Here is a 13328-nt window from a genome sequence, read left to right as displayed (position 1 = left end):
ATGCAACAGCACATTCACATCACACTTTTCATGGAGTAAAGTTATGCAGTAAACCTGTAATATACAGTAACGACAAACTGTTGCTTTGTCTGTCAAACGTGTTCTAGAGACCATATAATAATAATCTGTGCACAGAAATATATATTTTTGCTAACTTTACAACTGTCAGATGTGAAAGACGTGAAAGAAATTAAATTATGTTATTGTAATGTGCCAAGTTAAACCATTTGGGAGCTGCTGTGTTTTATTAACATATTTTAAAACTATTTGATATGTGTTACACAACCGGTACAGGGATCATCACGGTAATTTCTTCCTCGTAGCTCTCAGATAGGGTTGTCAGCAGGCTCCAGAATCTCAGGACACTAAGGCAGGTCAGGTTTTTTTTTTTTTTTTACTCGCCTCTCTAAACTGCAATGCATTCGACATGTAAAGTGAGTGTGAATTGCTTCAGCAGTTTAGTAAATGTATTTACTATTTGTGGTGGCGATTCTATACGGAGAGCCTCTTAACAATAATTAATCGTACTGCTTGAATTTCTTTTTATACAGTAAACACTATCTACCAAAACAGTGCAACACCACTATTATACATAACTTTGCACTCACCAGCACTCTTTCATTTTTGTGACAGCAGGTTTCTATTTGTTAAATATTTTTTGCTTCACACAGTCCCGCCCAGTCAGACTCAGAAAGCCAATCAGCTGATGAGCGACCACAATTATCCCGGACTTAAAAGGCAAGTCATATGCAGACAGGGTAAAACTATTTAATCCATTCAGTCTTGAACAAAGAAGACTACAACATTCAAATTCCTAAAAGATATTGACAATGTCGACCCAAGGAACTTTTTCAGCATGAAGAAAAACAAGGACCAGGGGTCACAAATGGAGATTAGATAAAGGAGCATTCAGGACAGAAAATAGGAGGCACTTTTTTTTTTTTTTTTTTTTTTTTACACAGAGAATCGTGGGGGTCTGGAACCAAATCCCCTGTAATGTTATTGAAGCCGTCACCCTGGGATCCTTCAAGAAGCTGGTTGATGAGATTCTGGGATCAATAAGCTACTAACGACCAAACCAACAAGATGGGGCGAATGGTTCTTACGTTTTTGTGGATGACGTAGGGCACACCCACAGTTCATTACGCAGGGATGCTCCGAGGTTAGCATTCTAAATGATCTGAAGAACCCATGTGCAGAAATGACCTCAAAACAATACTGAGTGCCCCCAAGATGAAGCGTTTGCTCAATAAGCTTCATGAAGTTATTCATTTGTATATGTGTATTGTTTTTAAAAAGGTAAAACTATACAAATATACGTCAAGAGGACAATTCTTTCACAGCTAGCCCCTTCCAAGTGTCGTAAAATATGTATACAGTATTTATTAACCAAGATTAAGAAACACACAATCTCATTGCACAAGCAAATCTCATACAACACACACACAATTTCATTGCACAAGCAAATCTTATAACACACACACACACAATTTCATTGCACAAGCACATCTCACACACACACACACACACACACACACACACAAACAAATCAGGGCCAGATTTATAAAGGGCTTCACACAATTTGGACATTTTTTTTTTTTTTAGAAAGAAAAATAAATCTGTTACTGATACATAACGTCTTTTTTAAAAATGTTTTTACATGTTTTGTAAGATGATTACTTTTAATGAAACAAAAAAAAGCAGCATTTTGATGACTGATAAATCTGGCACTAAAACGGCTGATACACTGGAAACATTCCAATAATCATATACAACAGAAATTAAAGCTAATTTGACACTTGACAACACCACACACACATTTTATTTATATATATATATATATATATATATATATATATATATATATATATATATATATATATATATATATGGTGTGGCTTTTAATCCTAGTTGCTTTAACACAGAATAAACCAAACATTAAATTCATATCAGAGTGTAAAAACCCCTTTGGATGCAACATGAAGCACTGTTCCCAAACAACACCTTGTGGAACACCACGCTCCCACTTTCCAACCCACTTCCCTAATACAGAGCTTGCACCAGTGCCAGACTGATGCATTACCACAAGCCAAGCTCAAGCTCACATCGCAGCAGAATCAATGATATGCACAAGCAGGAATAAGCACTGTACCTTTAGCCACTTTGCGTAGGATCTGACAGCGACACTTGAAAGAGACAGCTATCATTCTAGCTGATGGCACGAAGGCAAAGTGCTCTTAAGGCTGTGCTCTGGTGGATGCAGAAGCAGCATCTGAATTCCTGGCACATACTGGGAGAAAGGCAGTCCCACAAGAGAGTGACAGAGCTTCATTCCCCTTGGCAGATGCAGAGATCAGCTTTCTATCATGTAGCAGAGCTTTGTCATTCATAAACAAGGCCATCCAAACAGCTGATCGGTGCTTGGCAAATCTTTTTTTCCTCGCCTTATTAAAAAAAGGTGTCTTTTCTTGCGTGCTGAAAGACAGCAACGGCAAGCTTGCACAGCTCAGCAGATCCTCTGCTCCATCGTCTTAACAAAGCTGTTAAACGTGATCATGAAAAGCAATCTGAGCTGCTGTTTAGCTTTACAGCTCCGAGACAAAGTGGTTCAATTTCATCAGCGGCTTTAGCAGCCAAGGAGAGCCTGATGCCCTTGATTGTGTAAGGAACATACCCATCTAATATAATGAAGACATCCAGAGTGTGGTGGGGAGGGGGGTGGTATTTGTAATGAAGCCCAAGGTTTGGTTTAGTACCAAAGCAAGACAACGTGGGCATTCATCCAATGAGGAAACAAGCAGTCACTGTGCTCTCCGTGCTCATGAAAACAATTCATTTTCTTTTGCAAACTCAATTAATGGAAAAACAAGGTTAACGAGAATAGAGGTGCTAACAGCGTCGCTTCTATTCATCTCTTGTATTTAAATACTGCTTTGCCTACTGTACAGCTTCTTCTCATCTGGTACATTAACCTGCAGTCAGGTGTGTATTTGATGTACAGCACCTGCCGCAGTCATGGTTTAGTGCACTTAGTGATAATGCTCCCAGGCTGTGGAACTCATCACCTTATTAGAGATATATAAGTCAAGATTAAAGACTTGCTTTTATAGTTTAGTCTTTTTAACCTGACTTACAAATCTAACTGTTTTAATCTGTTGTTGGTTTGCTTATTTTTGTAATCTTTATTTTTTAATATAATTCTTACTATATTTCCTGTATTCTTTAATTGTTTTATGTATGATTTGTATTGTTATTATTTGTTGATGATATTATTATTATTATTTTGTAATATTGCATACTTCTTTCTGTTTAACCCTGTGTAAAGCATAAAGCGCTTTGAGCCACTGTGGGTTGAAAGGTGGAATATATAAATATAAAATAAAATCAACTGAAATAAATTATGCAAACAGCTTTAAGAATCAGCCCACCAGATTGAACAAGTTTTATTTGCATATGCAATATTTTTTTTACTTTAGTCAGTAACAATACAGTATGCACACCATACCTCTTGGTGCTAGGGACAGAATAAATACAACATTCAAATCAAAAGATACAGTTAGGTACACATTGCTGTCCGAATTCCATACAGATGGCACTCCTTTATACAGAGGCTGGACCAGCCTATGATTCTATGTATCTTTCTGCAGAAACTGTGTGTTTTTTTTTGGCTGGTTCGTACTTCAATCCAGCGACTGTCATTGAGGGTTACTCTAGCTGGTTCCACGAATACACAGACTTGCAAGACTAAAGAGATAAACCAGCCTTCCCACTGTGCTTTAATGATTCATTAATTCAGTACAATTAAATAATTATGCATTATTACATATTCTGTAATAACAATTGTTTCATAGTTCCCATTTAAGATTAAATTATGTTAATTTCCACATTGCAAGTCTCTTAAACTGAAATATTGAATTTAAATGAGCATGAAAATCCAGTCATATACACTAATCCTAGTTCCTGGACTTACTCTTTAATGAAATGTCGCATTTACAGAAAGCTGCATTTCATCATGCATCGCACAAGAAAGAAAGCTGTCTCTCAAAGCAATTTATTACATGAACATCAAGTTCCAGTTACCATGAATTAGAAACCTTAAAAAACTGTCACGCACCAATCAGGACACTCCCACACTGTGCAGTGACTGACAGAGGAATACTGGGGCAGAGCAGTGGAAATATTTCATACATGGCTCTTGTTTTATAAAAAGAAAACTCATTGAGTGCTGTGATTATTTCACTCATGATTGTGGCTGTGGACAAGCCACTAGGTTATTTTGTGGAAAAGCTACAGCACTCCATGAATGTTCATGCTATATCCTGTATATATAATTGAATATGCCTAGTTGATTAAATCAGCTTGGAAAGTAATATAAAAAGGGCTATAATGAAAGCAGTATGACATACATAGTATGAAATGTTAGGGGAAGCAATGCCTGTGATAGGCTAACAGTGACACTGTGTGGCAAAGAATGAATTTTCCGAACTGGGCTTCCTCTAAATCACACCCTAATTGAGGGGAAATGACTGCAATTGACCTGCGCCTCGATGACAATACCGAATGTCATTAGCAATGCCAGGCCCAGTTCATTTACCCACTGATATCCTCCAGGTCCATTACTGAAGAAAGACACCAGTTTAAAACTGCCATGGACTGCCACTGAAGTGACAGGCTCAGCTGTGCAGTTCAGCCTCTCAGAACACAGAACTTGAGGGAGAAGTGAAGCGATATTTTAGATAAGAAATGATTCTGCTTCATGACAGGATATCTGAGTCCAGTGGAGGATTACAAGGCGTTTGAAGGAAGAGGTTGAAATTCATTCTGGCTGATGCTGTGAATTTGTATTCCGGGAATTCCTAAAGCACTGCTAAGACCCATGGCTGCATTTTTACTTATTTATTGCATTTATATAGTGCTTTTTATACAGAAGTATCGCAAAGCACTGTACAGCACATAGCAGAATAAAAGAACAAACCACAATACAATACATTTGTATAGCATGTCACACATACAACTGCCAGAGTCTGGCCATTTAAATTTTAAATAACAGTACACACATAATACAAAAGCAGCAATTTTAAAGTTACATTAAAACCCACTAATAAGAAAGCCATTTTATAAAAGTGCATTTTTAGTCTTGACTTGAAAACTGTGATGGTCCCAGCTTCCCTGACAAATGAAGGCAGAGCATTCTATAATTTAGGAGCTCTACAAGAAAAAGCCCTACCTCCCATGTTGCTTTTGTTGACCCTAGGAATAACCAGCAGCCCTGCATCCTGTCATCTCAGAGTGCGGTTCGAAAGATACGGGGTTGATAACAAGGAAACTTCTTGAATATACCATTAAGAGTTAGAAATGTTGGTGACTGAATTGCAAGAACCTTATCTAAGAATGGCAGGATGGAGATTGGCCTATAGTTACTGAGGACTTTAGGGTCCAGATTGTGTTTCTTAAGCACAGGCTTTACCACAGCTACCTTAAGAGCTGAGGGAACTGTACCAGAGGAAAGTGAACCATTTATCATTTTTTTAATGTGAGTATTAATAAACCAAGGACATCTTTTAATAGTTTTTTAGGAATAGGATCAAGAGAGCATGTAGGAGCTCTCATATGTTGAACTAGCTCTGTCAGTTCCTGCAAGGTAATCAAAGAAGAACAAAAATAACAGCCTTATAGGTGTAGTTGGTAAAATTGTGCCAGAGACCTCCTTAATCTCCTTTCTGATGTCTAGTAATTTATTTTTAAAGAACTGTAACTGCTTCCTCTCTCTCTCTCCAGCTTTCTCACAAAACATCCAACTAATAATTAGGCTTTACAAAATGACATACTGCAAGTCAACCAGTTTCCACCGAACAAGTACTCAAAAGGTTATGTCCTAGTTTTTTGCTTTAATCTTTTTCTATCATCTTCCCTTCTTTCTTTTATTCATCTAACATGATACCAGCAGCCTCTCGTGGATAAAAAAAAAATGCAAGAAAATTAACCATTAAAAGAGGCCTGTTTTTCACTTTAGCTCCCCCTTAGCACAGGTTATTATTATCATTATTATTATTATTATTATTATTATTATTATTATAAATGCATGCAGTGCGTTATTCATGAATGCACTGCCATTTCTCTCAGGAGCATTGTAAATAACGATTCTAGATTTCAGCGTCAGTAATTTTACTGGAATAGGGCTGACTACTTGACAGAACGGTTTTCTGATAATGTTTGCTCCGACATCATGATGCACAACATGAAACCCTACCTGAATAAAGCAAGCTAAACAAACATCTAGCACGACTCCACTAAAAACCACAAGGGCGACATTACATCACTATTCCACAGGTACAGCACAACAGCTCCCCGTGCGAGCTGCAGCTAAAGAAACAAGAGGTACAACACAACAGCTCCCCTGAGCGAGCTGCAGCTAAAGAAACAAGAGGTACAGCACAACAGCTCCCCTGAGCGAGCTGCAGCTAAAGCTGCGTTTTGAAGAACTTAGAATATGCGCTTAAGCTTTATTTTGCGTGGCATGAATAAATATTTATTGATAATTAATGGCCCATTTCTTGAGCTTCAGCTACAGTACTCAGCAGTCATTCAATAGGAAGTAGCTGTGTGTGTGTGTGTGTGTGTGTGTGTGTGTGTGTGTGTGTGTGTGTGTGTGTGTGTGTGTCAGCATTACACCGCAAAATAAAACGCTATCGGATATTTATATATCACTGGTTAGTCCTGCATTGTGAGGCTGGCCCTGTTGTGGATGCACTGATGCAAAATAAAAAAGGTCTTCGAGGACAGATCGGCTACATAGTTACTGATTCAATCAAATCTAGCAAGAAAAACTAAAGAAATAACACTTGAAAGATGTAACTGAAAACTATCACCCTTACATACTGTGTATAGCATGTCTAAGCCTCTACTTCAAGTTTTTAAAAGTAAGATTTTACCAGGAAGAAAACAAACAAACAAAAAAAAACCATGGAAGAAAATGAAAATAAGCCTTTGTGAAGGATGGCCATGAAGTAACACTGCAGTTCTACCTAAAGTTTGATACAGCATCAAAACTACCAGTTCATGTTATACACAATGTACACTTAATGCCAGTAGAAAGATCGGCCAAGAACACTTAAATATTAACTCTACTTAAAATAAGCAAATAAAACAATTTCCCACCAAATACATACACACATATATATATATTACTTTATTTTTTTTAACTCCATATTTCACTTACAGAACTTGCAGAAGGCAGTAAAAAAGAAAAAAAAAAGCCTCCCTTGCAAAATTTAAAGAATGTGACAAACCCACAGCCAGGCGCTCCTGCCGGTCTCTCCAGGGGATGCAGAATGCAGGAGGTGCACAGCAGAGCAGGGCTCTGCGCACAGCATCCCGCTCCTGCTGCTGCTCCTGCTCCTGCTGCTGCTGCGATGTCATGACACAGACTGTCAATACTGGAGCTGGGAGGCTGGAGCTCATCAGGGGAAGCAGCAGCCATGTGCTCGTTTAGAGGGATCGGAGTATTGACTTCACTGGACTTGCACTAATTGCCTCCTCTAATACCCGGGGGGGGAGGGGGCGCATTAAAACACAGAGTCAGCGATCAAGGCACGCACACTCAAACCAATACAGTCTTCCACCGGGTGCACCTGCCCAAGGGAAAACAAAACTCTGTTACCCAGGGAAGAGGTCATCTATGTGCTGTCCACACACATAAACTCAATTGAGCTCCAGACAGCCTTCGATTCTCGTGTCATTTTGTATGAACCCGTGTGGTTTCAATGCAGCAGTCGATAGAGCTGCGCATTTGAGAGCTGGGTAATGAGCTGCCACATGACTCAGCTATACGCTGCTCAGATATAAATGTGTTAAATGGGTTATTGCCTGGCGGAATGGAGTCATTAATGGGTCCATGGTATGTAAGCAACAATTAGCAACAGCAATGTTGCTCTTAATAAAATCAACAAGCTAATGAAAAAGGCTGAAGCAAGACAATCTGAAAGGAACAGTGAGCAACTTCCTGGTGTATCAGCTTTCTTCTTTTTCTGAGAACCCACTAAACAAATTATAGGCACAGTGCCACCAAGTGGCTGCACGGTGTAAATAGGATTTGGGGTTTTAGTCTTAATGCACACCACCACCTAGTGCCCAAATGTCATAATTGCACCAATAATCTACTGGAAAAGTCCAATTTCACTTTTCTGTTAACACTTTATTTCTGGTTAGCAGCTGCTGTTATGTATCACAGTTGTTTTGTTACAGCACAGTCAATGACCCCTGCCTGGCAGCCAGCCCAAGACTTTTTGTTCTGTAGAATGAAATCAATCACTGCCATGTCTATCTCTGATTTTCTTTTATCACCTTTCACTACAGAAGTTCATTTTTTTCCTTTTAGGAGTAGTTCAGATAAATAAACAGCCTGTCACTTGAGATGTGAGTAAATATTTCCTGCACTGACATCGCACTGCCAGCTCAGAGACAGCAGCTGCCACATGACTGATTACTGTCATCTGTGTTCATCATCTCAGGGATGTACGGGATCCGCACGACTAGAATGAGTCTGTCTTCAACCTGCCAGGAGAATCGAAATAAAGACCGGGAGCCGTGCCACAACTCCAGGAAGGGAATACAATTAGTGAGGCACACTGGGAGCAACAGTAGATAACTCAATTATTTACCTGAGATCATTCTGCAGTGAACAAAACAGCAGGTTTGGAAACACCAATCAGCTATATATATATATATATATATATATATATATATATATATATATATATATATATATATATATACACACACACACACACACACACACACACACACACACACACACATAAAAGTTTCAAAAGCACTGATTTTCTCTTTTCGTGAACTAAAAGTTGATACCATGCTTATCCTGTAATCTCTTACACATGCAAATAACTTAGCGCATAATAACAAATGTTAGTATATTAAAATACTGTAGTTTCCGGTCGGACTCAGGCCAGCCTGAGTATCTCTACCCGGCAACTTAGAAACCCTATAGAACGTGCATGCACAGTACGAACAGCCATTGTATAGCCGTTTGAATCATTCCACGTTTACTTTGACTTTAATAAGACATACCTCATCTCGTAACCTATACACCTGTGGCTAATCGCACACATACTAAACCCTGGAATGGGTGAAACTGCTCGTATTTAATTGAAATGCGTTTGTAAGCAAATTAAATATTCAAGTGTCCCTTTTATACTTGATAGCCATGCACCTTTACTTCTGCACTCAACTTTCTCTACCTTGTTCATTTTTGTTGATTCCAGGAGGCTTGACAGTAGACGTCATGATAAGCAGGCAGCTCATGGAGCCCAAGCTTTGCTTCCTAAGCTTTGAAAGCTGGTGAAGCAGCACTCCCACCTGACAGCCCTGCCCAGGGTGCCCTGGAGTGAGGACCAAGGAGCTGAGAGGACCAGGAGGGGCACCACCAGCTGGCTGTGCTCAGCTAGGACAGTGTGACAGGAAACAGGGTTAAAAACACACAGGCCAGTTAACAATGGTTTCAGTTTCTTCTGTCAGCAGTTCTATATACAGTATTAACATGCTGTTAAAGCGCCGGTCTCTTCAAAATACATTTTTCCTATTTTCTTCACTACTTTCTGATATTTACAAGCATTTAAGGAGCTTCTCACTGCAGTTTCTCAAATAAGTGTCAGATTAGCCAAAGCGTCACCACTGAAGTAAGAGACAGCGGCATCTAGTGCACAGCAGCGTATTGTCAGATCAGACAACCGTCTTTATAGAAGTAACAGCTCCATTGTTTCACCAGACACAGGTGACATTTAGACAACTAGAAGAGAAGAACAGCGCCTTTACTTAGTTGAAAGCACCTTAACGCAGACTAGTACAACAAATAAAACAGCATGGGAGTCATTTTTAATTGACAAAAAACAAAGCCTTTAAAATGGTAGTCGAAATTGAAATCCCATTCTTTACACTCACTTGATAGGCAGCTGGAGCTGCAAATCAAAACATTCCCATAAAAGGATAAAAAAACAATTCATACAGAGTAATACGTTCTGTTTGGCGCTGAGCTGCAAGGAATCAAGCTGTCTGGTGAAGATAATGACTGTTGGGCTGCGGGGATCGTGGATGGAGTTTGCTGTGCGATCAGAACGAATGTTTGATGGATGTCCTGAGACTGGTTTCCTGCAGAATCACGATGGCTGTGTGTGTGTGTGTGTGTGTGTGTGTGTGTGTGTACATTCAGTACGCACCTCTCAGTGTGCTTGCGTGACTGTGTGAGTGTGTGCATGCATTTCAGTGTGAGTGTGTGCGAGTGCGCGTCAGTGTGTGTGCGTGTCTTGGTGCATGCATGCGTGCGCACGTGTGCTTGTTAGGATTACAGAACAATGTTAGTTAGTCTGGCTATGGTGACTAACAGCACTTGATGGATGAATCATTTTCATGGCCTGTTGCTGCCATCATTACTTCACTGCTCCTCTCCAGAGAGATGCCTAGCTGTCCGTTCTTAAAGTAATTGGCTTTGAAAGCTGTTTTTATATCCTTAAATCATAAAATCTAAAGACATTTCTTCAGACCTGTGACAGAGATCGAATGATGCTTGGTGTTAGATCTCCTTCCTGACCTGTGAGGGCACTAGAAAGAAGGAACAGAGTAACCTTACGCAAATGACAAGACAATTTATTCCGTAGGGTAGGTGGAAGTCGGCCATTTAGGAAAAGGACAGAACTATGGCACCCAAGCTCACTGACCCGGACGGTTGACGGCGTGGCATCCGAGGATTGGAGGAGCAGATGCCCTCGTTAACCTAGGGGTCATGGGTGAGAGTATAAATAGGGGGGTGTAGCTTCAGCGATCTGTTCCTTTGCATATGGTTAAGCCAAATAACCTAGAAGGAGCCCGTCTGTGTAATAAAAACCGTGAGTGTTTTGCTCGTCTGTGTATTAACACTGTTTGTTTTGTGTGTCGTTTCTCACCAAGAATACTGAGCACGATCCGGAGCTGCAGCCGCAGGCCAGTGTAAAACCCGGATATCACCACTCACCGTTTCCACTACAGGAACTGTCTTTTTGCACCACGAGCACTAAAATCACACACTGTCGGAATTGTGTCTGTGTTTTGTATGGGTGAAAGAACTGGACTTTGGGTTACGGGTCAAACCCGTGGGATTATAATCAGAAGTGATACACGCCGCTGTACCACTTCCAACACTATTATTGTTTGCAGGTTCGCTATAAGGCTCTGGACATTACAATAATTTCATAAACACCCTTGCACCTGTAAATCATTCGTCTGTGTCATTAATCCTCTCTGCACTGCACTCACCTGCACGTATTCACCACTTTGCCACAAGACCTCTAGAGAAACGTTGGATGATTGCTGTCATACCCGGTGGCTCCACAATGTGATCTGCAGTACAGTCTTTTAATCATTTTTTTTATTGTCATATTCAACCATCTTTCAGCTAACTTCACTGGACCGCTAAGTGACCACTATGCCCTGTGATGCTTTGGTTCCACCAGCTCTATACTATAACCCCAGAAGCACATTCTGTTTGGAATGAGGAAATGAAAGCCTGAGGGCAAATTTTAAAGTGCTTGTCTCAACAGGATGCTTTAAACAAATGTTTCCATATTTACCATGAAACCAGTCTGTAAAACTCAAACTCATCTCATTCCCAGTATGAAACTGAACCCTTAAAATGGAATTGAACTGATATTGTGCTGGTTATTCCTGGCAGTGAGATAACAAGGCTGGAGGACCCTAAAACTGCCAGCATTGTATAGTATTGATCTAATAATCTCAAATACATCAACACGACTAACAGCCATGGTTAATACAAATCTGTTTAATACTGTGCTTCCCTGACATAGCATGTCTAAATATTGATGTGCACTGTGGAGTGATTTACCAAGTGCAAAATAACCACTGCTAGCTACATTATGGCCCTGGAGTGTCCACCTAGGTGTGCTTTCTCAATATGAAGAGCCTCTAACCTGGCACACTTACTGTACAGCCACTCAAGCATGTTTCTGAATCAGTCTTGATAACCATACAGTATCTGATTGGGTGTTTAATGAACTCAGCCACATCTGCACCAGCAAAGCCAGTGCAGCTGTACGTTGCATATCAGCGAATTCCCCCGAATAGTCGCATATCAGTCCGAAGCAGGGAAATACAAATCAAATCCAGGCAGAATGTCAAACACATGATTCAGTTTACACTTCTTTGACTGCTTAATAAATCAGAATGTATAAGTGACATCACACCCATGTCAGCTCAGTGCCAGCAGTCAGTCTGCTTGTGTGTTACACTGGCACACACGCAATGCAGGTCTAGCGCAACACCTCTATTGCTGTTTCATGCATCCCTCTAGTGGCGAGGATAGAAAAGAGGTTTCCAAAACAAAGAAGAAAACAGCGATCAAGCCATTGTACTCTATGCATATGACTGGCAACTAGAACTGAGCAACAGACTCTGAATTCACAATCAAAGCACCTTACAAGCACAGGATTCAAAGAGTAAGTTTTAACAAGAACGACTCAGAAAGATTGCAAACATCATACAAAGGTAAGGGGTCTGGAAGTGTGTGTGTGTGTGTCTGTGTGTGTGTGTTTGTCTGTCTCTGTGTGTGTGTGAAAATGTCATTTAAAACCAATTACTCTCAGGTATACAAGGATGACAGTAAGAGTCCCATTGTATAGCAATTTGATCCACTCCTGGTTGTACTATGTTTAGTAAGACACACCTGAGCTTGTTACCTATACACTGTGGGTAATCAAGCGAATTTAAAAACGTGGAATGGGTGAAACTGCTATGCAACAGGGTCTCATTTCCATCCTTGGTACACCATAGGACGTACACTTGCTGATCATGGGTTTCATTCAATTGATCTAAACAGTAAAAATAAACCATCAGAATATTAAAATCAGACCAAACCTGGAATTTTGCCTAATGATTTAAAACTGTGCCGTTCTTAAGATCTGGTCAGTTCAACTTAAGACCCCATGAGTGTTACACGTTGACTAGAATGTGGTTTAGCTGTGTTTCCATTTACCAAACATGGTCTGGCAATGGCTAGCCATGGCACAGTAAATCAGGGCTTACCATGCTCATGGTTAAATGTACTCCATCTCAGATCTCATCGCCCACCACTGCTACCCCATATCAATTTCTGATACACACACACACAAACTCTCCCCCATAAAACACAATACCATATCAGGGATGGACATAAGAGTTTCACTCATTCCAGGCTTTAATACATGCTTGATTACATGCAGTATACAGGTAACAAGAGAGAGGCGAGTCGACAGACACTTCTGATCTGCTTCCTGAAGCACATGAGC

The 13328-nt window shown here is 40.1% G+C and overlaps 1 protein-coding gene across 8 annotated transcripts in view; it reads right to left on the bottom strand.

Moving 5' to 3' along the window:
* The window catches only part of LOC121317984 (glutamate receptor-interacting protein 1-like), a 152702-nt gene that overhangs the window by 58213 nt on the left and 81161 nt on the right, over nucleotides 1-13328 (bottom strand). Inside the window, exon 1 of one of the 8 annotated variants that reach the window (XM_041254108.1) lies at nucleotides 2153-2244. The exons of the other annotated variants lie outside the window; for them this stretch is intronic. Within the exon in view, the coding sequence (XP_041110042.1) occupies nucleotides 2153-2207 (55 nt within the window). The 5' untranslated portion in view covers nucleotides 2208-2244. Of the gene's footprint in view, nucleotides 1-2152; nucleotides 2245-13328 lie in introns of those variants that run through there. 8 annotated transcript variants of the gene reach the window in all.

This window comes from Polyodon spathula, chromosome 7 (assembly GCF_017654505.1).
Source record: "Polyodon spathula isolate WHYD16114869_AA chromosome 7, ASM1765450v1, whole genome shotgun sequence".
NCBI classification, from domain to species: Eukaryota; Metazoa; Chordata; class Actinopteri; order Acipenseriformes; family Polyodontidae; genus Polyodon; species Polyodon spathula.
The sequence above is the reverse complement of the archived record's forward strand: the minus strand, read 5'-3'. Positions and strand labels throughout refer to the sequence as shown.